This window comes from Bombina bombina, chromosome 2 (assembly GCF_027579735.1).
Source record: "Bombina bombina isolate aBomBom1 chromosome 2, aBomBom1.pri, whole genome shotgun sequence".
NCBI classification, from domain to species: Eukaryota; Metazoa; Chordata; class Amphibia; order Anura; family Bombinatoridae; genus Bombina; species Bombina bombina.
In genome coordinates, this window is record NC_069500.1 from 830,135,145 (window position 1) to 830,157,860 (window position 22,716).

At 38.3% G+C, this 22,716-nt stretch overlaps 1 protein-coding gene across 1 annotated transcript in view; it reads left to right on the forward strand.

The window, feature by feature from the left end:
* Positions 1 to 22,716, forward strand: part of GIPC3 (GIPC PDZ domain containing family member 3) — an 89,823-nt gene that overhangs the window by 58,307 nt on the left and 8,800 nt on the right. Inside the window, exons 4-5 of the mRNA XM_053700726.1 lie at positions 5,633 to 5,745; positions 11,052 to 11,133. Of these exons, the coding sequence (XP_053556701.1) occupies positions 5,633 to 5,745; positions 11,052 to 11,133 (195 nt within the window). The remainder of the gene's footprint in view (positions 1 to 5,632; positions 5,746 to 11,051; positions 11,134 to 22,716) is intronic.

Genomic DNA, 22,716 nt, shown 5'->3' on the forward strand with positions numbered 1-22,716 from the left:
AAGTGTAGGTAGGTAGCGGCGACGTTGGGAGGGGCAGATTAGGGGTTAATCAATATTATGTAGGTGTCGGTGATATTAGGGGCAGCAGAATAGGGGTACATAGGGATAATGTAGGTGGCGGCGGTGTGCGGTCGGCAGGTTAGGGGTTAAAAAAATGTATTATAGTGGCGACGATGTGGGGGGATCTCGGTTTAGGGGTACATAGGTAGTTTATGGGTGTTAGTGTACTTTAGAGCACAGTAGTTAAGAGCTTTATGAACCGGCGTTAGCCCAGAAAGCTCTTAACTCCTGACTTTTTTCTGCGGCTGGAGTTTTGTCGTTAGAGTTCTAACGCTCAATTCAGCCAAGACTCTAAATACCGGCGTTAGGAAGATCCCATTGAAAAGATAGGATACGCAATTGGCGTAAGGGGATCTGCGGTATGGAAAAGTCGCGGCTGGAAAGTGAGCGTTAGACCCTTTCCTGACTGACTCTAAATACCAGCGTGCGGCCAAAACCAGCGTTAGGACCCCCTAACGCTGGTTTTGACGGCTAACGCAGAACTCTAAATCTAGGCGATAGTTTTTTATTAGTCAAACTCCACCCACAACTTTGCTTATTTGAAAGACAGGATTTGCCACTGTCATTATGTTAATAACATTTCATTTGTTTAGCTTCTGCAAAAATGATTATAATAAACTCCAAATAAGGAACATATCTGCCAGATTGCGAGTTTTTCGTTATGAGCTGTGCGGTGCTAATGAGCAGTTTTTTCTCACCGCTCACTTACCTACACCGCTGGTATTACAGGTTTTTACAAACCCGGCATTAAAAGGCAAGAAGTGAGCATAGAGCAAAATTGAGCTCCATACCGCACTCCAATACCAGCGCTGCTTAAGTCAGCGGTGAGCTGGTCGTACGTGCTCGTGCACGATTTCCCCATAGACATCAATGAGGAGAGACGGCTGAGAAAAAGCCTAACACCTGCAAAAAAGCAGCGTAAAGCTCAGTAACGCAGCCCCATTGATTCCTATGGGGAAACACATTTAATGCTTACATCTAACACCCTAACATGAACCCTGAGTCTAAACACACCTAATCTTACACTTATTAACCCCTAATCTGCCGCCCCCGACATAGCCAACACCTGCATTATACTTATTAACCCCTAATCTGCCGCTCCGGACACCGCTGCCACCTACATTATATTTATTAACCCCTAATCTGCTGCCCCCAACATCGCCAACACCTACATTATATTTATTAACCCCTAATCTGCCACCCCCAATGTCGCCGCAACCTACCTACATTTATTAACCCCTAATCTGCCGCCCCCAACGTCGCCGCCACTATTATAAATTTATTAACCCCTAAACCTAAGTCTAACCCTAACCCTAACACCCCCTAACTTAAATATAATTTAAATAAATCTAAATAAAATTACTATCATTAACTACATTATTTCTATTTAAAACTAAATACTTACCTATAAAATAAACCCTAAGCTAGCTACAATATAACTAATAGTTACATTGTATCTAGCTTAGGGTTTATTTTTATTTTACAGGCAAGTTTGTATTTATTTTAACTAGGTAGAATAGTTACTAAATAGTTATTAACTATTTAATAACTACCTAGCTAAAATAAATACAAATTTACCTGTAAAATAAAACCTAACCTAAGTTACAATAACACCTAACACTACACTATAATTAAATAAATTCCCTACATTAAATACAATTAAATAAATGAAATTTAATTAGCTAAATCACAAAAAAAACCCCACTAAATTACAGAAAATAAAAAACAAATTACAGATCTTTAAACTAATTACACCTAATCTAATAGCCCTATCAAAATAAAAAAAGCCCCCCCCCCCCCAAAATTAAAAAAAAAACCCTAGCCTAAACTAAACTACTAATAGCCCTTAAAAGGGCCTTTGCGGGGCATTGCCCCAAAGAAATCAGCTCTTTTTCCTGTAAAAAAAATACAAACACCCCCCCAACAAGAAAACCCACCACCCACACAACCAACCCCCCAAATAAAAGCCTAACTAAAAAAACCTAAGCTCCCCATTGCCCTGAAAAGGGCATTTGGATGGGCATTGCCCATATAAGGGCATTTAGCTCTATTGCTGCCCAAAGTCCTAACCTAAAAAATAAACCCACCCAATACACCCTTAAAAAATCCTAACACTAACCCCGGAAGATTCACTTACCGGGAGAAGTCTTCATCCAAGCGGCAAGATGTCCTCAAGGAAGCCGGCAGAATTGGTCCTCCAGATGGGCAGAAGGGGTCCTCCAGATGGGCAGAAGTCTTCATCCAGACAGCATCTTCTATCTTCATCCTTCCGACGTGGAGCGGCTCCATCTTCAAGACATCCGGCGCGGAGCATCCTCTTCAAATGACGTCTTCTTTGGAATGAATATCCCTTTAAGTGACGTCATCCAAGATGGCGTCCCTTAGATTCCGATTGGCTGATAGAATTCTATCAGCCAATCGGAATTAAGGTAGAAAAAATCTTATTGGCTGATGCAATCAGCCAATAGAATTCGAGCTCAATCCTATTGGCTGATTGGATCAGGGGGGTTAGTGTTAAGATTTTTTAAGGGTGTATTGGGTGGGTTTATTTTTTATGTTAGGGCTTTGGGCAGCAATAGAGCTAAATGCCCTTTTAAGGGCAATGCCCATCCAAATGCCCTTTCAGGGCAATGGGGAGCTTAGTTTTTTTTAGTTATGCTTTTATTTGGGGGGTTGGTTGTGTGGGTGGTGGGTTTTCCTGTTGGGGGGGTGTTTGTATTTTTTTTTACAGGAAAAAGAGCTGATTTCTTTGGGGCAATGCCCCGCAAAAGGTCCCGCAAAAGGCCCTTTTAAGGGCTATTGTTAGTTTAGTTTAGGCTAGGCTGTTTTTTTTATTTTGGGGGGCTTTTTTTATTTTGATAGGGCTATTAGATTAGGTGTAATTAGTTTAAAGATCTTTAATTTGTTTTTTATTTTCTGTAATTTAGTGGGGTTTTTTTGTGATTTAGCTAATTTAATTTAATTTATTTAATTGTATTTAATGTAGGGAATTTATTTAATTATAGTGTAGTGTTAGGTGTTATTGTAACTTAGGTTGGGCTTTATTTTACAGGTCAGTTTGTATATATTTTAGCTAGGTAGTTATTAAATAGTTAATAACTATTTAATAACTATTCTACCTAGTTAAAATAAATACAAACTTGCCTGTAAAATAAAAATAAACCCTAAGATAGCTACAATGTAACTATTAGTTATATTGTAGCTAGCTTAGGGTTTATTTTATAGGTAAGTATTTAGTTTTAAATAGGAATAATGTAGTTAATGATAGTAATTTTATTTAGATTTATTTAAATTATATTTCAATTAGGGGGTGTTAGGGTTAGGGTTAGACTTATATTTAGGGGTTAATACATGTAATATAGTGGCTGCGACGTTGGGGCGGCAGATTAGGGGTTAATAAATGTAGATAGGTTGCGGCGACATTGGGGGGGCGGGAGATTAGGGGTTAATAAATATAATGTAGGTGTCGGCGATGTTGGGGGCAGCAGATTAGGGGTTAATAACTATAATGTAGGTGGCGGCGGTGTCCGGAGCAGAAGATTAGGGGTTAATAAGTATAATGTAGGTGGCGGTGATGTTAGGGGCGGCAGATTAGGGGTTAATAATATTTAACTAGTGTTTGCGAGGCGGGAGTGCGGCAGTTTAGGGGTTAATATGTTTATTCTAGTGGCGGTGATGTTTGGAGCGGCAGATTAGGGGTTAAAATTTTTATTATAGTGTTTGCGATGCGTGAGGTCCTCGGTTTAGGGGTTAACAGGTAGTTTATGGGTGTTAGTGTACTTTTTAGCACTTTAGTTATGAGTTTTATGCTACAGCTTTGTAGTGTAAAACTCTTAACTACTGAATTTAGAATGCTTTACGGATCTTGTCAGTATAGGTTGTACCGCTCACTTTTTGGCCTCCCAGGACAGACTCGTAATACCAGCGCTATGGAAGTCCCATAGAAAAAAGGGTTTACGAAGTTTACGTAAGTCGGTTTGCGGTAAGGCCAAACAAGTGTGCGGTACACCTATACCTGCAAGACTCGTAATAGCAGCGGGCGTAAAAAAGCAGTGTTAGGACCTGTTAATGCTGCTTTTTTACCTTAACGCACAACTTGTAATCTAGCCGTATATGTGCAAAGTTGTTTTACTGTGCATAATTAAGCATTTTATATTACAATCTCAGGGTATCCCTTTAACAGTCAATGTTGAGGGGTGTATTTTGGTCTGGACTTGCTAGGCCTATGGCAAGAGGTATATTGCTTAGGGTTGCCACCTTTTCTGGAAAAATACTGACCGTGCTCGTTAGCATAAATTAGCATAAAATTATAATTATACGGCATAAATCTGGAACTAAAGCTTCTGTGGCAGATTTTTAAAATTATAATTTATTTTTAATTAGATTACAATACACTAAGAAGTTTGACCATGATAGAATCTTTATATCTATATTTAATCTTTATTTTCAACTTTGAACTGAACTTTAAAGGGATATGAAACCCAAATTTTTTTCCTTCATGATTCAGATAGAGCATGTGATTCTCAACAACTTTCATTTTGGTTCAGCACCTGGGTAGCGCTTGCTGATTGGTGGCTAAATGTAGCTACCCGAGGTGCTGAACCAAAGATGGGCCGACTCCAAAGCTTACAATCCTGCTTTTTAAATAAAGATACCAAGAGAAAGAACAAAATGTGATTCTAGGAGAAAATTTGAAAGTTGCTTAATATTGAATGCTGATCTGAATCATGAAAGAAAAAAATTGTGTTTCATATCCCTTTAAAAATACCGGCCATGTAGTTAAAACGCCGACTGGGTGGCAACTATAGTTATGATCTTCACATGTTTTATTCATTTTATTTGACATCAATGATCCAGGACTACTTAATTTGAGTGCATGGCCTCTATTTTTCCAAAAGATGCAGTATCCATAGCTGGCTTGTTTGTTGTATTTGAAAACAAAAATATAAATGTAGCTGGGAATTTAGCTGTTATATTCATTACACTAGTGTATACAGTGTAGTAAAATCCAGTTATGCAATTATTTGTGCATTTTTGTTTGCTTTGGTTAAATTATGGTGCAGTAAACTAATAGCTTCACAAATTCACTTTTTTTTCTCTATTAAAAAAAACCCAAAAACCCATTAAAAAAAAAACCCACTAAAAAAAACTAAAACTTAACTATATACGCAAACATTTTTGCATTTATACTTAAAGGGACAGTGTACATTGATGTTTATATAACTGCATGTAATAGACACTACATAGGCACTTTTGATGAGGTTAGCTGGAACACCCACTGAAACGGGCTGGGAAAACAATAGGAGCAGACACTCCCCCCCCCTTCCCTTCATATATAAAGACAGAACACATAAGCAGGAGTCAGCAGGAGTCTGTAAACATGTGTATACATTTGACACTGTGGGGCTTGGTTAGGAGTCTGAAATCAGCACAATGTTATTAAAAAATAAGCAAAACTATACATTGTTAAAAAAACACTCCCAGATGGGCTATATAAATGGATCATCTACAAAACATTTATGCAAAGAAAAATCTAGTGTACAGTGTCCCTTTAATTCTTTTTATTCCTCAGATATGATCGGACAGAGATGTAGACCCAGTAAATGTCCAAGTGAGGAAAAGGTATCCAGTGGAAAAGAGACTCTGCGCCTACGAACAAAGGGCATGGCCACTGTAGAGGAAGTGGTAAATATTATTATCTTTATATGGCAGTATGGATGTTAGTGATAAGGAATATGCCTTGTGATTAACACATCAAGCTACTGAAAGATTAGTGGTTCCTACATTGTTATACATTACATTTAAAGAGACACAAAATGGACTCTAAAAAGGGCATTTCAAAATGTATTATAGTTTTTATTCTTAGACTTATAGATAAATGTTTCTCTCATACAATAAAGTCATGGGAGTTGTACATACCAGCTAATAGGTATTAGTAGGAAGTACCTAATAACAGACTTCCCAACTCTCTATATTTGAGAGGGACAGTCCCTATTTCTGAGCTCTGTCCCACTGTCCCTCTGAGACAGCCATATGTCCTTATTTGCAGAATTTCCCTTAGCCCATCCACAAACCTCACAAACATGCCCAGAACCCAACCAAACACGTCCATTGACTACTCAAACATGATCCCACCTGCTATCTACCCACAACCCCTCCCTGCACAGTCCATGAAGCAATAATGGGCCTCATGATTCCCTAATACCTGGCCTCAAATGTTGGGAGGTTTGTATTTGTCAGTGATCAAGCTAGATTTATAGCTGCTCATTATTCTGCTGAGAGTTCTTGTTGTTCAGTTGAGATCATGTTCAAAATGTATTGAGGTTCATTTCACCTCTCTTTTCTAGCTAATCGTCAGTGGTCATTTCTGCCATTAACCTGAATACACAATGTCCTACATATCAAATGTCAACTGCTAGAAATATGAAAAAAAAACAGTAAATATAACCACAACACTTTGGAAACAAGTTTTAAAAACAGGATCTGTAAAATTGTGTAATTGTTAAATATTTGAATGTCTGTTTTCTTTCATAAGATGGTGAGACTTCATGAGCCATCACATGTGAGATTAAAGTCTAGTCCTACAGGAGAAGGCAAAACACCCCACTCAACAGATCTTAAATCCCTCCCACTTTCCCATGATTTCTTAGTCATTTTTTTGCCTACAGCAAGGAGTGATGGTGAAACTTGAAGTGAGACTCATTATCCCCCTCAGAGAGCCAGGTACAGGACAGAGAGGTGTACAGGAGTACAACTGGCAATGAGAGTAACTCTCTTTTTGGGAGATTGTCACTAGCCTGCCCAAAGTGTCGCTGGGATTTATCCTGCAGCCTCCTCCTGTTGGCTGTGTACTCAGTGCATACTACACAGGGCAGGCTCTTCTACAGAAATCAGGTCTCCTGCAGTTTGGTAAGTAAGGTAGAGTGAGTAGGTACTAGCAATCACATAGCCCACAGGTTATTAGCATTAACATGATTTACATTGCCTGGGGACATAATTACATACACCAGATAACTAGACATACAGTTGTAGACACTTTTACACATTTGAAGTACAACAGAGGTGCTGTCTCTTTAAATTTACGGTTGCAGGTTTTAGCAGACACCAGAGCTCTGGAAGTTTTTTTACTTGCCTTAGAGATTGAGAACCCTCCATCAGCAGACAAACAAAAACTGTGAAAAAGATTGATACGTTCTTTAAGGCAGCTTCAAATAAACTATTTAATGTTCAAGTCCCTGGTGTGGTTTCTGAACTTATTAGTAAGGAATGAAAAAAACAGACATTCTCTTTGCCCTTTGCCGAATTCAAAAACATGTTCCCTTTATCCTCTGAAAAATTGGAGCTAGGAAGACTATATCAAAGATGGAAGGTGCTATTTCCACTTTGCCTAGGCAGATTAACATTCCTTTAGAGGGCAGTACCTCTTTTAAGGATCTGATGGGCAGAAAATATGGAATTTCCTTATGAGATCGTTTCAGCTGTCAGGCTGTATGTTTTATCCAGCTGTTAGTGTAGCCTGTGTATCTGCAGCTACTGCAGTATGGTGTGACAAAATCTCTGACCTTATTTCCCAAGAATAAATTCATAATAGTTTTAGGTTGGTCAAGACTGCAAGCAGTTTTATTTGTGATGCAGCTTTTGAAATAACATGCAAAGAGAGCTGGTATGAGTGTTCTGGGTAGAAGAGCCTCATGGTCTGCTGATATAGTATCTAAATGCAGACTTATTTCCCTCCAGTTTCAGGGAAAGATCTTGTTTGGACCTGGGCTGGTTGCTATCAATGATACAGTCACTAGAGGTAAAGGAGCTTTCCTGCAACAAGACAAAAAAAGGTAAGGGCAGGGTTAAGTCTACTAGACTATTTCACTCTTTTTGTCATTTCAAGATGCAAAGATCCTCCTCTTCAGTGTCTCAAAAGTCAGACACCTCCATATCCACATGTAAGCTTGTTTTATCTTGGGCTAAGTCCAAACAAATCAAAAAAGCCTGTCCCTTTCTCCAGATCAACATGACGCTGCAGCCCTCCAACCCAGACTCAGTTTTGGTGGAGTGCAGACCAAAGCTTTTTCAGGAGGCGTGCAAAAAAATCCATTGGGTAGTAAACATAACTTCCCGGGTCCTACTGCATAGGCTTCAGTTACACGCTCCTTGAGGAAGATTCCTCTTGTCTGTTCCAAAAGATCCTTTAAAGGCCAGAGCTTTCTTGACATGTGTAACAGACTTAGAAGCCAAGGGAGTGATTACTTCGGCCCCCTGGGAGAAACAGAATCAGGGGTTATATTCAAGCCTTTTCTCTGTTCCAAAGAAAGACGAGACATATAAGTTGATCTTGGATCACGCTGAACACTGAACACATTTCTAAAAGTTACAGATTTTTCTTCTGTACATTACCTTTAGTTCAGGAGAGTCAAACTATGTCTTCTATAGACTTGAAAGATTTGCATATCCCTATTAACATAGATCATACAAAATTTCTTGAATTTGCCTTTCTAAACTTGCAGAACACACGTGTGCCTGCTAGGTTGGGGCGCAACCTGGCATTCCCCTAAGCGCAGGGGATTTGGTCTCCTCGGGAGTTGAGGTTACCGATCAACATCTTAGAACTCTGAGCAATTTTCAGCACTCTCCAGAGTTGGCTCCTGTTAAGACAGGAGTCTTTTCTGAGGTTTCAATCAGGCAATTTCACAGCAGTGGCTTACATCAATCACGAAGGTGGTACTCAAAGCATCTTAGCAATGAATAAGGATGCCCACATTCTGACTTGGCCAGAATGCCATCATTCCATGATTTCAGCAATTCACATTCTCGGTGTGAAGAATTGGGACGTGGACTTCCTCCGTTGTCAGTATCTTCACCCTGGTGAATGGTCCTTGAATCAGGAGGTATTCAACCAGATTGTGAATCGTTGGAGAAAGCCAGACAGAGACCTCATGGTTTTTTACTTGACCCTCAAGCTACTCCATTATTGTGTGATCTCTTAAGAGCCACAAGTGACTCTAATAGATACTTTAGTGATTCCCTGTTCATTGAATCTGATTTACATCTTTGCCCCTTTTGTTTTACAATCCAGGATAATAACCAGGATAAAACAGGAAAGAGCTTCAGTGATGCTAATTACTCGGTCATGGCCTTGCAGGACTTGGTAAGTAGAATTGGTACAGATGTCTTCCAGCCAGCCTTATCATCTTCCTCACAGGAAGGACCTTCTTTCTCAAGGTCCCTTCTTTCTTCAAAACCTTAAATCTTTCAATTTGATGGCATGGTGATTGAATGCCTGATTTTTTTTAAGATCAAGTTTTAGACAGTTTGATTCATGCCAGAAAGCTTGTTACAAGACATATTTATCCCAAATTCTGGAAAGCTTTCCCTTACTTATATAAGCCTAAGAATTACAGTTGGAACTCTTTTAGAATACTTTAAATTCTACAGTTTTTGCAGGATGATTTGGATAAGGGTTTATCAGACAGTTTCCCAAAAGGCCAAATTTCTGCCCTTTCAGTATTGTATCCCAATAAGATTTTGAGACATCCTGACATTGAAGCCTTTGTTCAAACTTTGGTCAGGATAAGATCAGTTATCAGGCCTGCTTTTCCCCTACGTAGAACCTTAACATTGTCTTGAAAGGTTCTCTTTTTCTTTGCTATTTCCTCGGCCAGAAAAGTATCTGAGCTTTCTGCTCTATCTTATGATTCTTCTTACCTGATCTGTTTCATCAGGATAAAGCAGTTTTAAGAACAAACAACTCTACTTCCTAAGGTTGTTTCTTCTGAAAACATCAATTTAGGAAATTGTAGGCCCATCTCAATGTTCAGCCCCAAACAATTCTGAAAAAAAGGTTACTTCATAACTTGGATGTAATAAGGGCCTTGAAATTGTATCTTCAAGCTACTAAAGAATACAGAAACTCTTCTTCCTTGTTTATCTATTTCTCAGGTCCCTGCAAGGTACAGAAATCTACTACAATCTCTTGGTAGCTTGGCTTAAAGCTTTAATTTGCTTAGCGTACCTAGTAGCAGAGAAGTCTGCCCCTGAATAAATTACTGCTCATTCTACCAGAAGAGTCATCACCTCTTGGGCTTTTAGAAATGAAGCTTCCATTGAACAGATTTGCAAGCAACTAGTTGGTCCTCTTACCTTACCCTTACCAAATTCTACCATTTTGACATGTTTGCCTCTTCATAGGCTGCTTTAGGTAGGAAAGTTCTGCAGGCCACTGTGCCTGTTTGTACCTCTACCTGCCTTAACTGTTTTTCCCGCCCTATTTCATGGTGATCTGTTGGACTTTACAGCTTGGGTGTAAATTTCCACATGTAATGGCTTGTGGACTCTCACCATCTTATGAAAGAAAAATGTATGCTTGCCTGTTAAATTAATTTTTTTCATAATGGTGAGAGTTCACGAGACCCACCCTTGTTTTTCCATAAGAGTTGGCGGCAGTACCAGTTTGCACTTCTTTTACCCTGCTTTTCCTTTCCTTCTTTCTTATTTCCTCATTTCTCTTGGCCACATGTATGACTAAGGAGTCATGGGAAAGCAGGAGGGATTAAAGCTCTGTTATGTGGGGTGTTTTGCCTCTTTCTGTGAGACTGGACTTTAATTCCACATGTGATGGCATGTGGACTCTCCCCGTCATGAAAGAAATTAATTTATTAGGTAAACATAACTTTTGTTTTTATGCTAAATTAGTCTTGCTGGATAAACCAGTATGCTAAAAAGGAGTTGACCTTGAGAAACTCAACATACGGATTGCAATTGCCCTAGTGTAGTATCTTGTTGTGCCTCACCGACAAGGTTGTTTTTTATTTTCTTAAACTTTTCTTGTTTCCTCTTTTTGAACATTTCTTGAGATAGGTCAAGTAGTGTGAGTGGCTTATCATTTAGATACATCTGTTATTGCTCTTGAAGACAGATATTACCTGGTAACTCTAAGTTGAATCACAAAAAAATATTAAGCTGCAAGTACAAACCTTAGCGCCATCTTTATCTTACAGCCGAGTGAAGGTGAGGAGGAAGCTTCACGCAAAGTTGATGACTTGCTGGAAAGTTACATGGGAATCCGGGATGTGGAGTTGGGTAAGCTGGTGCCAATATTATCCCAAAATTATATTGATCCAATTAACAGTCACTAGTACAACTTTGTATTAATCCATGTTACACATGAACTGGAGGTAGGGGGATGTATCATAGTGTGATTTGATGCACCAATAAACTTGTAAGTGGGTTTGCTCCTGTTCGTGAAAAAGGGGAAACACTTAACAATTTAAATATTTTATTTATAAAAAAGGGAACTTTTCCCATCCTGCAAAAAAATGGCAATTTAGAGTGAAAAAGTGAAATTGTTATTGGCGTAAAGATAGATTCACTTTATGGGGCCTATTTAACAAAGGTCTGTTGGATCTGATCTGACAGTGCGGATCAGATCCAACAGACCTCGCTGAATGCGGAGAGCAATGCGCTCTCCGTATTCAGCATTGCGCTCTTGCTGGCCGCCAGCAGGGGGGTGTTAATCAACCCGATCGTACTTGATCGGGTTGAATTGCGGCGATGTCTGTCCGCCTGCTCAGAGCAGGCAGACAGGTTATGGAGCAGCGATCTTCAGACCGCTGCTTCATAACTGGTGTTTCTGGCGAGACTTAAGGCTCGCCAGAAACACGAGGCTTCAAGCTCTATACGGAACTTGATAGATATGCCCCTATTTATCGAAGCTAACACACAACAGATAGTGACGAGGAAATTTCAAGTTATAGTCCTATTAAAATAAATTGTTATTGTTACATGATATAAGTGTGGGAATCTTGTTTATATCCGTGATATATTGGGTGGTTATTCTAAAAAATGTGCTCTAATTGGTATTATTGTCCAATTCTGTATTTCTGCCCTATTGTTATTTTATCAACCTTTTTCTATTATATTATATATTTATTGTATAATTTTTACCTTTATTACTATGTTTTAATATATTTATTCTCACACGAGGAAATATGATTTTTTACCACTGTTTTGTTACCTAAAAAGAAGCAGGATAAAAAATAAGTAAATGTGAAATGCACCACTTTAGTCACATAATTATAAATATATTTGCAAACTGCGAACAAATACGGGCATTTTTATGTACGTAATATAAGTTTATGCAGACATTAGGCAATGCCAGGAAACTCATTCACATGTTGTGAAAACTGTCAAATTGACAAGTCGGGTTATTCGCATTTATTGAAACTTGCCCTTTTTCTGGAGACACATGTTTTATATGGGATAATTTCTGAGCAACTTTATTGAGTAAAAAATATTAGAACTTGTGTTTTACTCTTATATAAATTACTCCTAAGGGGCCGATTTATCTAGTGAAATGCTTGTGCAATGCTGCCCCCTGCACATTCGCGGCCAGGGGGTGTCAATCATCCCGATCGTATCTGATCGGGATGATTGCTGTGAGTTAAGGAGCAGCGGTCTTACAAGCGCTGCTTCTTAACTTTTGTTTCAGGCGAGCCAGAAACCTTGCGCGGAAACAGCTGCATTTGCAGCTTAATAAATCTTGCCCATATTATCAATTTTGCTTCATTCTCCTGGTATCTTTTATTGTAGTAGTAACAATGAACTATTACATGAAACTTGTTTTTTGGAAACCATGGGGGTGTAAAAACACTGGTAGGTGCGTGGTACTGACAGTTAAATGTTATCAAAACACTATTGTGCTTTACTGGCAGCCAAATGGATAAAATCACTGCTGAATTGTGAAAAATATATAAGACAGGTTCATGAGTGGGGTCTATAGCTTTGCAAAGTGGCCATTGTGTGACCCCACTTATGTGCTGTCACCTAAAGGTCATCCATCATTTTTATGGAGGACAATTAGCAACCCTATATGTACATATGACTTTTACTGCCTCAAACATAGCACCTGCTTAGAGAGCTAGGGGTGAGCTGTGTTCATCAGCAATGGCACAAACTGAATAATTATTGCCACTATATAAATATGTTGTCTGAACCGGAGCTATGTTTGAGCGAAGGTGCACAAGGAATATGCCCATATGCTCCATGCACAGATAACAGTGATGTCTTTAACTAAAAGCGTTTTTGTTAATATATGTATTTAGTAAAAATGCTTCTAATCCAAATGGAAATGCATTGATTTAAAATAAATACTGTGGAGCACACAGTTTTTTTGTTGTTTTTTTTTTGCACTCTTATTATAGTTAAGATTCATAATGTGACCACTTCATCCTCTTTCTGAGAGTCTTTAGTTTGTTTTACTTAGCTCACATAGGCTAGATTATAAGTGGTGCCCTAATTGTAGCGCGCAAATGATATGGGGTATTTCTTGGCTTTTTGCACACAATGGAAATATCACACGTATTATGAGCTGAGAGTAAACACATTCGCTCGATCGCAATCTAATTTAACATCCATCGGGGTAGCACTAGTTAATGGGAGACAAAAAAGTTGCACAAAACACATCAAAAATACTTTTAACAGTACAGTTACACTCATATTAAAGGGACAGTCTACTTCAGAATTTTTATTGTTTAAAAAGACAGATAATCCCTTTATTACCCATTCCCCAGTTTTGCATAACCAACAGTTATATTAATATACTTTTTACCTCTGTGATTACCTTATATATAAGCCTCTGCAGACTGCCCTCTTATCTCAGTTCTTTTGACAGACTTGAATTTTAGCCAATCAGCGCCCTCTCAAAAGTAACTCCACAGGCGTGTGCACAATGTTATCTATTTTGCACATATGGACTAATGCCCTCTAGCTGTGAGAAACTGTCAAATGCATTCAGATAAGAGGCGGCATTCAAGGGCTTAGAAATTAGCATGTGGACCTAAGTAGGTTTAGCTTTAACTAAGAATACCAAGAGAACAAAGCAAATCTGATAATAAAAGTCAATTGGAAACTTGTTTAAAATTACATGCCCTATCAGCAGCATCATTAACACTGTCTGATAAAAATTATTTTAAAAAAATGCATTAAAAAGTTATAAGGTTCAAAAATATGAGGTCACATGTGTTAGAAAAAAAGGCTGCAATGGACTTTGACATAGAAATACACACATATATATATATATATATATATATATGTGTGTGTGTGTGTTTCTATGTGTGTACATTTATATTTAAGTATTTATATGTGTACAAATGTATTTACAGACATATATATATATACATACATATAAACACATAAATACATATGTACACACATATATGCATTGCAGTTAAATACCTGAAAACATGTAAAATCATTTTTATTCAATATTAATATTTAATAATTATTTTAACTATGTATTTACTGTAAATATTTCACATTCCTATGTTCTTTACAAAGGTGAATATGTTCGGAGTATTTTTAAATAGATATTCCTAATTATAAATATATATATATATATATATATATATATATATATATATCTTTACCTATATATATATATATATATATATATATATATATATATATATATATATATAGTATATATATTATTTATTTAAGAATAAATAGAACATATTCTTCTATGTGAAGAATATTGGAATGTGAAATATTTATATTTCATGTGGGGTTTAGTGCACTTGAATAAACGCGATCGGGTTTTTTGAGTATGGGTTTTTTTCTCTCCAGTTTTCGCACTCCATTGAAATCTATGGGAGAATACGTTAATGTGGCCGCGATATTCAATGTTCCCCTTTTTGCATGCATCAGATTTTCACTTGCTAGCAAAGTTAATGCGTGAGTGTGAGCACTAGTGATGTCGCGAACATAAAATTTTGGGTTCACGAAACTGCGAACGCGAACTTCCGCAAATGTTCACGAACGGGCGAACCGGGCGAACCGCCATAGACTTCAATAGGCAGGCAAATTTTAAAACCCACTGGGACTCTTTCTGGCCACAATAGTGATGGAAAAGTTGTTTCAAGGGGACTAACACCTGGACTGTGGCATGCCGGAGGGGGATCCATGGCAAAACTCCCATGGAAAATTACATAGTTGATGCAGAGTCTGGTTTTAATCCATAAAGGGCATAAATCACCTAACATTCCTAAATTGTTTGGAATAACGTGCTTTAAAACATCAGGTATGATGTTGAATCGATCAGGTAGTGTAAGGGTTACGCCCGCTTCACAGTGCGCAGTGTAGGTGATATACCTGCCCTGACCATGCTTTGCAGACCAGGTATCAGTGGTCAGATGGACCCTTGCCCCAACACTGTGTGCCAGACATGCCATTATAGCAGACTTATATGGCTTTGGCGTTGCTTTTTGGTAATTAGAAGGCTGCTAAATGCCACTGCGCACCACACGTGTTTTATGCCCAGCAGTGAAGGGGTTAATTAGGGAGCATGTAGGCAGCTTGTAGAGTTAATTTTAGCTTAAGTGTAGTGTAGTAGACAACCCAAAGTATTGATCTAGGCCCATTTTGGTATATTTCATGCCACCATTTCACCGCCAAATGCGATCAAATTTAAAAAAAACTTAAATTTTTTCACAATTTTAGGTTTCTCACTGAAATTATTTACAAACAGCTTGTGCAATTATGGCACAAATGGTTGTAAATGCTTCTCTGGGATCCCCTTTGTTCAGAAATAGCAGACATATATAACTTTGGCATGGCTTTCTGGTAATTAGAAGGCCGCTAAATGCTGCTGCGCATCACACGTGTATTATGGCTAGCAGTGAAGGGGTTAATTTGGTAGTTTGTAGGGAGCTTGCAGGGTTAATTTTAGACTTAGTGTAGAGATCAGCCTCCCACCTGACACATCAGCCCCCTGATCCCTCCCAAACAGCTCCCTTCCCTCCCCCACCCCACAATTGTCCCCGCCATCTTAACTACTGGCAGAAAGTCTGCCAGTACTAAAATAAAAGGTTTTTAATTTTTTTTAGCATATTTACATATGCTGTGGTGTAGCATCCCCCCTTAGCCCCCAACCTCCCTGATCCCCCCCAAAACAGCTCTCTAACCTTCCCCATCTGCCTTATTGGCGGCCATCTTGGGTACTGGCAGCTGTCTGCTATGATTTCACAGTCAAAAAAGTGGGCTGGGCAAGTGGGCACAGTATACGCTGTGAGCCTGACACACACGCTGGCAGGCAGGCAACTGCAATTAGATTACACAGGAAAAAAAAAAAAGCAGACTGATGTTCTAGCCCTAAAAAGGGCTTTTTGGGGTGCTGTCCTTACAGCAGAGATCAGATGAGTCCTTCAGGACTGTAGTGGACACTGAATACACTAGCCTAGCTATTGATTTCCCTATTAAATCAGCAGCAGCTACACTGTCCCTCCTCTCACTAAGAATGCAGCTTCCGAATGAATCTAAAATGGATGCTGTCCAGGAGGTGGGAGGGTCTGGGAGGGAGGGTCTGCTGCTGATTGGCTGGAATGTGTCTTCTGACTGTGAGGTACAGGGTCAAAGTTTACTCAATGATGAGGAAAAGGGGGCGGATCGAACATCGCATATTTTCGCCGTCCGCGGCGAACGCGAACATGCTATGTTTGCCGGGAACTATTCGCCGGCGAACTATTCGCGACATCACTAGTGAGCACTCGTAATCATAAAAGACATAGGTTTACAATAAATATACCAAATATCACAAAGAAAAAAAATGTGAAATAAATGTGATAACAAAAATCATAAAAGGAAAACCAAATAAAGTTCTGAATCAAGGATATGTCTGTGTCCTCTGGATGAGTTTTTCAGCTTGTTAGCATTCCTCAGTGAGATCCCATGAAAAAGGAAACAGAAAATTGCAACATAGTGTGAATCTGTAATGGCACTTTGAGGAAGTAGTTGTTTTATAACAAATGACTACTCACATTTGTTGGAGCTTTCGACTAAGCTCAAGGATATGCGCACTCCCACTTTATACTGATGGGAAAACAGTACACTAGGCAAAACTTGGATACAAATTTATTTTAAAATATATAAAAGCGTCACATAAGCCTTGATAACACCACAATGTAAGGGTACAAAAGCAGATATGCTTCAAATCGCCAAACTTGCAAAGAGGTAAATGGATCAGCAGGAGTGTGACCGCCGAAACCAAAACCTCTTTAGTAGCAAGACAGTAGCGCTAAGCCCCCAGGTGTCCTGGCTAGTGTAGAGACGTGATAAAACTCAATATAGAACAGTTCAGTTCCGACGTACGTTTCGCAGGTATGCTTTGTCAAGGAATGTTAGTGCGCATGTCCAAGAGTCCTTTTAAACAATCCATTGATGAGTTTCTGCCAGGTTTGTAGTTACATCTTCCATTTTGGAAGTTGGCATTTAGGTAATTTGTCATTAAACAACTAGTATGTTTTTCAGCTTCTTTCAGTTTTATACATTTTGTTGATATATGCATAGATGTTAAGATGGATAACCAGAATTGGAAAATTATGCATTATAATGTTATAGCATTATACATATATGCAAAACTTCAAAAAACATAATCACATTGTGCCTGCAATTGGTGTCTATACTGATGATATATGTAGGTATTTTTTTTTTTTTTTTTTTTTTTAACCCCTTATTGTGAAGGTATTAGTTATATCTTTTTTAGTTTAAGTGATGTTACTGACTATATGTCCTATGGACCATAATTAAACTACTAGCCTTATTATAAACCTAGTTGTATCGTAATGTTTTCAAAAATAGATTTTATTTGTTAGCATGTGGCATGTTTAAAAACATATATTGTACTTGTATGTGTTTGTGCTGAAAAGTTATGATAGGATGTTGAGGTTACTGTTTCTAACTATGTGTTTAATTTTACATTTGGGGTTCCATATATTGAAAATAAGTTTGTGAAACATTCTAAAACTACCTAGCACTGACAATATGAGTGTGGACAAAGAAAAAAATAAAAAAAAAATAAAAAAAAATTTAAAAAAATTAAAAAAAATTAAAAAAAATATATATTTTTTATATATTTTTTTTAATTTTTTTAAATTTTTTTTTTTTTTTTTTTTTTTTTTCTTTGTCCACACTCATATTGTCAGTGCTAAGTAGTTTTAGAATGTTTCACAAACTTATTTTCAATATATGGAACCCCAAATGTAAAATTAAACACATAGTTAGAAACAGTAACCTCAACATCCTATCATAACTTTTCAGCGCAAACACATACAAGTACAATATATGTTTTTAAACATGCCACATGCTAACAAATAAAATCTATTTTTGAAAACATTACGATACAACTAGGTTTATAATAAGGCTAGTAGTTTAATTATGGTCCATAGGACATATAGTCAGTAACATCACTTAAACTAAAAAAGATATAACTAATACCTTCACAATAAGGGGTTAAAAAAAATAAATAAATAAAAATACCTACATATATCATCAGTATAGACACCAATTGCAGGCACAATGTGATTATGTTTTTTGAAGTTTTGCATATATGTATAATGCTATAACATTATAATGCATAATTTCCCAATTCTGGTTATCCATCTTAACATCTATGCATATATCAACAAAATGTATAAAACTGAAAGAAGCTGAAAAACATACTAGTTGTTTAATGACAAATTACCTAAATGCCAACTTCCAAAATGGAGGATGTAACTACAAACCTGGCAGAAACTCATCAATGGATTGTTTAAAAGGACTCTTGGACATGCGCACTAACATTCCTTGACAAAGCATACCTGCGAAACGTACGTCGGAACTGAACTGTTCTATATTGAGTTTTATCACGTCTCTACACTAGCCAGGACACCTGGGGGCTTAGCGCTACTGTCTTGCTACTAAAGAGGTTTTGGTTTCGGCGGTCACACTCCTGCTGATCCATTTACCTCTTTGCAAGTTTGGCGATTTGAAGCATATCTGCTTTTGTACCCTTACATTGTGGTGTTATCAAGGCTTATGTGACGCTTTTATATATTTTAAAATAAATTTGTATCCAAGTTTTGCCTAGTGTACTGTTTTCCCATCAGTATAAAGTGGGAGTGCGCATATCCTTGAGCTTAGTCGAAAGCTCCAACAAATGTGAGTAGTCATTTGTTATAAAACAACTACTTCCTCAAAGTGCCATTACAGATTCACACTATGTTGCAATTTTCTGTTTCCTTTTTCATGGGATCTCACTGAGGAATGCTAACAAGCTGAAAAACTCATCCAGAGGACACAGACATATCCTTGATTCAGAACTTTATTTGGTTTTCCTTTTATGATTTTTGTTATCACATTTATTTCACATAAAAGACATAGGGACCGATTTACTAATGTGTGGGCAGACATCGATAAATGCCGACAGCGTATGATGTCGGCATTTATCATTGCACAAGCATTTCTAGTGAAATTCTTGCGCAATGCTGCCCGCTTCACATTCGTAGCCAATCGGCCGCTGGCAGGGGGTGTCAATCAACCCGATCGTATCAAATCGGACTGATTGCTGTCTGCCACTTTACAGGGGGCGGATGAGTTAAGGAGCAACGGTCTTACGACCGCTGCTTCTTAACTTCCACTTCAGGCGGACCTAAAGCGGAGTGGCTCAGAAGCAGCATCCGCTGCTTCATAAATCGACCCCATATATTGATGAGGGAAGCATCATTGTTTTGTAATCTTGTTTCTTTGCTATAATGTGTAAAACTCATACGGCTAGATTTAGAGTTTTGCGGCCAAAGGGGTGCGTTAGCTACGCGTGTTTTTTCCCCCCCGCACCTTTTAAATAACGCTGGTATTTAGAGTTCTCTGAAGGGCTGCGGTAGGCTCCAAAAAGGGAGCGTAGAGCATAATTTACCGCCACTTCAACTCTAAATACCAGTGTTGCTTACGGTAGTGGCCATCTTGAAAAACGTGCTCATGCACGATTCCCCATAGGAAACAATGGGGCAGTTTGAGCTGAAAAAAAACCTAACACCTGCAAAAAAACAGCGTTCAGCTCCTAACGCAGCCCCATTGTTTCCTATGGGGAAACACTTTCTAAGTCTGCACCTAACACCCTAACTTGTACCCCGAGTCTAAACACCCCTAACCTTACACTTATTAACCCCTAATCTGCCGCCCCCACTATCGCTGACCCCTGCATTATATTATTAACCCCTAATCTGCCGCTCCGGACACCGCTACAACCTACGTTATCCCTATGAACCCCTAATCTGCTGCCCCCAATGTCGCCGACACCTACATTATATTTATTAACCCCTAATCTGCCCCCCCCAACGTCGCTGCTACCTTACCTACACTTATTAACCCCTAATCTGCCGACCGGACCTCACCTCCACTATAATAAATGTATTAACCCCTAAACCGCCTCACTCCCGCCTTGCAAACCCTCTAATAAATTTTATTAACCCCTAATCTGCCCTCCCTAACATCGCCGCCACCTAACTTCAAGTATTAACCCCTAATCTGCCGATCGGACCTCGGCACTAGTCTAATAAATGTATTAACCCCTAAAGCTAAGTCTAACCCTAACCCTAACACCCCCCCTAAATTAAATATAATTTGAATCTAACGAAATAAATTATTTCTTATTAAATAAATTAATCCTATTTAAAGCTAAATACTTACCTGTAAAATAAACCCTAATATAGCTACAATATAACAAATAATTATATTGTAGCTATTTTAGGATTTATATTTATTTTACAGGCTACTTTGTATTTATTTTAACTAGGTACAATAGCTATTAAATAGTTATTAACTATTTAATAGCTACCTAGTTAAAATAATTACAAAATTACCTGTAAAATAAATCCTAACCTAAGTTACAATTAAACCTAACACTACACTATCAATAAATTAATTAAATAAACTACCTACAATTACCTACAATTAAATCAACTAAACTAAATTACAAAAACAAACAAACACTAAATTACAAAAACAAACAAACACTAAATTACAAAAAAAACAAAACACTAAATTACAAAAAAAGAATAAAAAAAATTAAAAAAAGATTACAAGAATTTTAAACTAATTACACCTACTCTAAGCCCCCTAAAATAATAACAAACCCCCCAAAATAAAAAAATGCCCTACCCTATTCTAAAATAAAAAGTTAACAGCTCTATTACCTTACCAGCCCTTAAAAGGGCCTTTTGCGGGGCATGCCCCAAATAAATCAGCTCTTTTGCATGAAAAAAAAAACATACAATACCCCCCCCCCCAACATTACAACCCACCACCCACATACCCCTAATGTAACCCAAACCCCCCTTAAAAAACCTAACACTAAGCCCCTGAAGATCTCCCTACCTTGTCTTCACCCAGCCGGGTATCACCAATCCGTCCAGAAGAGGGTCCGAAGTCTTCATCCTATCCGGCAAGAAGAGGTCCTCCAGAGGGTCCAAAATCTTCATCCAGGCGGCATCTTCTATCTTCTTCCATCCGGAGTGGAGCGGGTCCATCTTGAAGCAGCCGACGCGGAGCCATCCTTCCTCACCGACGGACTAACGACGAATGAAGGTTCCTTTAAATTACGTCAATCCAAGATGGCGTCCCTCGAATTCCGATTGGCTGATAGGATTCTATCAGCCAATCGGAATTAAGGTATGAAAAATCTGATTGGCTGATTGAATCAGCCAATCAGATTCAAGTTCAATCGGATTGGCTGATCCAATCAGCCAATCAGATTGAACTCGCATTCTATTGGCTGTTCCGATCAGCAAATAGAATGCAAGCTCAATCTGATTGGCTGATCCAATCAGCCAATCGGATTGAACTTGAATCTGATTGGCTGATTCAATCAGCCAATCAGATTTTTCCTACTTTAATTCCGATTGGCTGATAGAATCCTATCAGCCAATCGGAATTCGAGGGACGCCATCTTGGATGACGTCCCTTAAAGGAACCTTCATTCGTCGTTAGTCCGTCGGTGAGGAAGGATGGCTCCGCGTCGGCTGCTTCAAGATGGGCCCGCTCCGCTCCGGATGGAAGAAGATAGAAGATGCCGCCTGGATAAATATTTATTGATAGTGTAATGTTAGGTTTAATTGTAACTTAGGTTAGGATTTATTTTACAGGTAATTTTGTAATTAGTTTAACTAGGTAGCTATTAAATAGTTAATAACTATTTAATAGCTATTGTACCTAGTTAAAATAAATACAAAGTAGCCTGTAAAATAAATATAAATCCTAAAATAGCTACAATATAATTATTCGTTATATTGTAGCTATATTAGGGTTTATTTTACAGGTAAGTATTTAGCTTTAAATAGGATTAATTTATTTAATAAGAAATAATTTATTTAGTTAGATTCAAATTATATTTTACTTAGGGGGGTGTTAGGGTTAGGGTTAGACTTAGCTTTAGGGGTTAATACATTTATTATAGTAGCGGTGAGGTCCGGTCGGCAGATTAGGGGTTAATACTTGAAGTTAGGCGGCGGCGATGTTAGGGAGGGCAGATTAGGGGTTAATAAAATTTATTAGAGGGTTTGCGAGGCGGGAGTGAGGCGGTTTAGGGGTTAATACATTTATTATAGTGGTGGTGAGGTCTGGTCGGCAGATTAGGGGTTAATAAGTGTAGGTAAGGTAGGGGCAACGTTGGGGGGGCAGATTAGGGGTTAATAAATATTATGTAGACGTCGGCGATGTTAGGGGCAGCAGATTAGGGGTACATAGGGATAATGTAGGTGGCGGCGGTGTCCGGTCGGCAGATTAGGGGTTAAATTTTTTTATTAAAGTGGCGGCAATGTGGGGGGGTCTCGGTTTAGGGGTACATAGGTAGTTTAT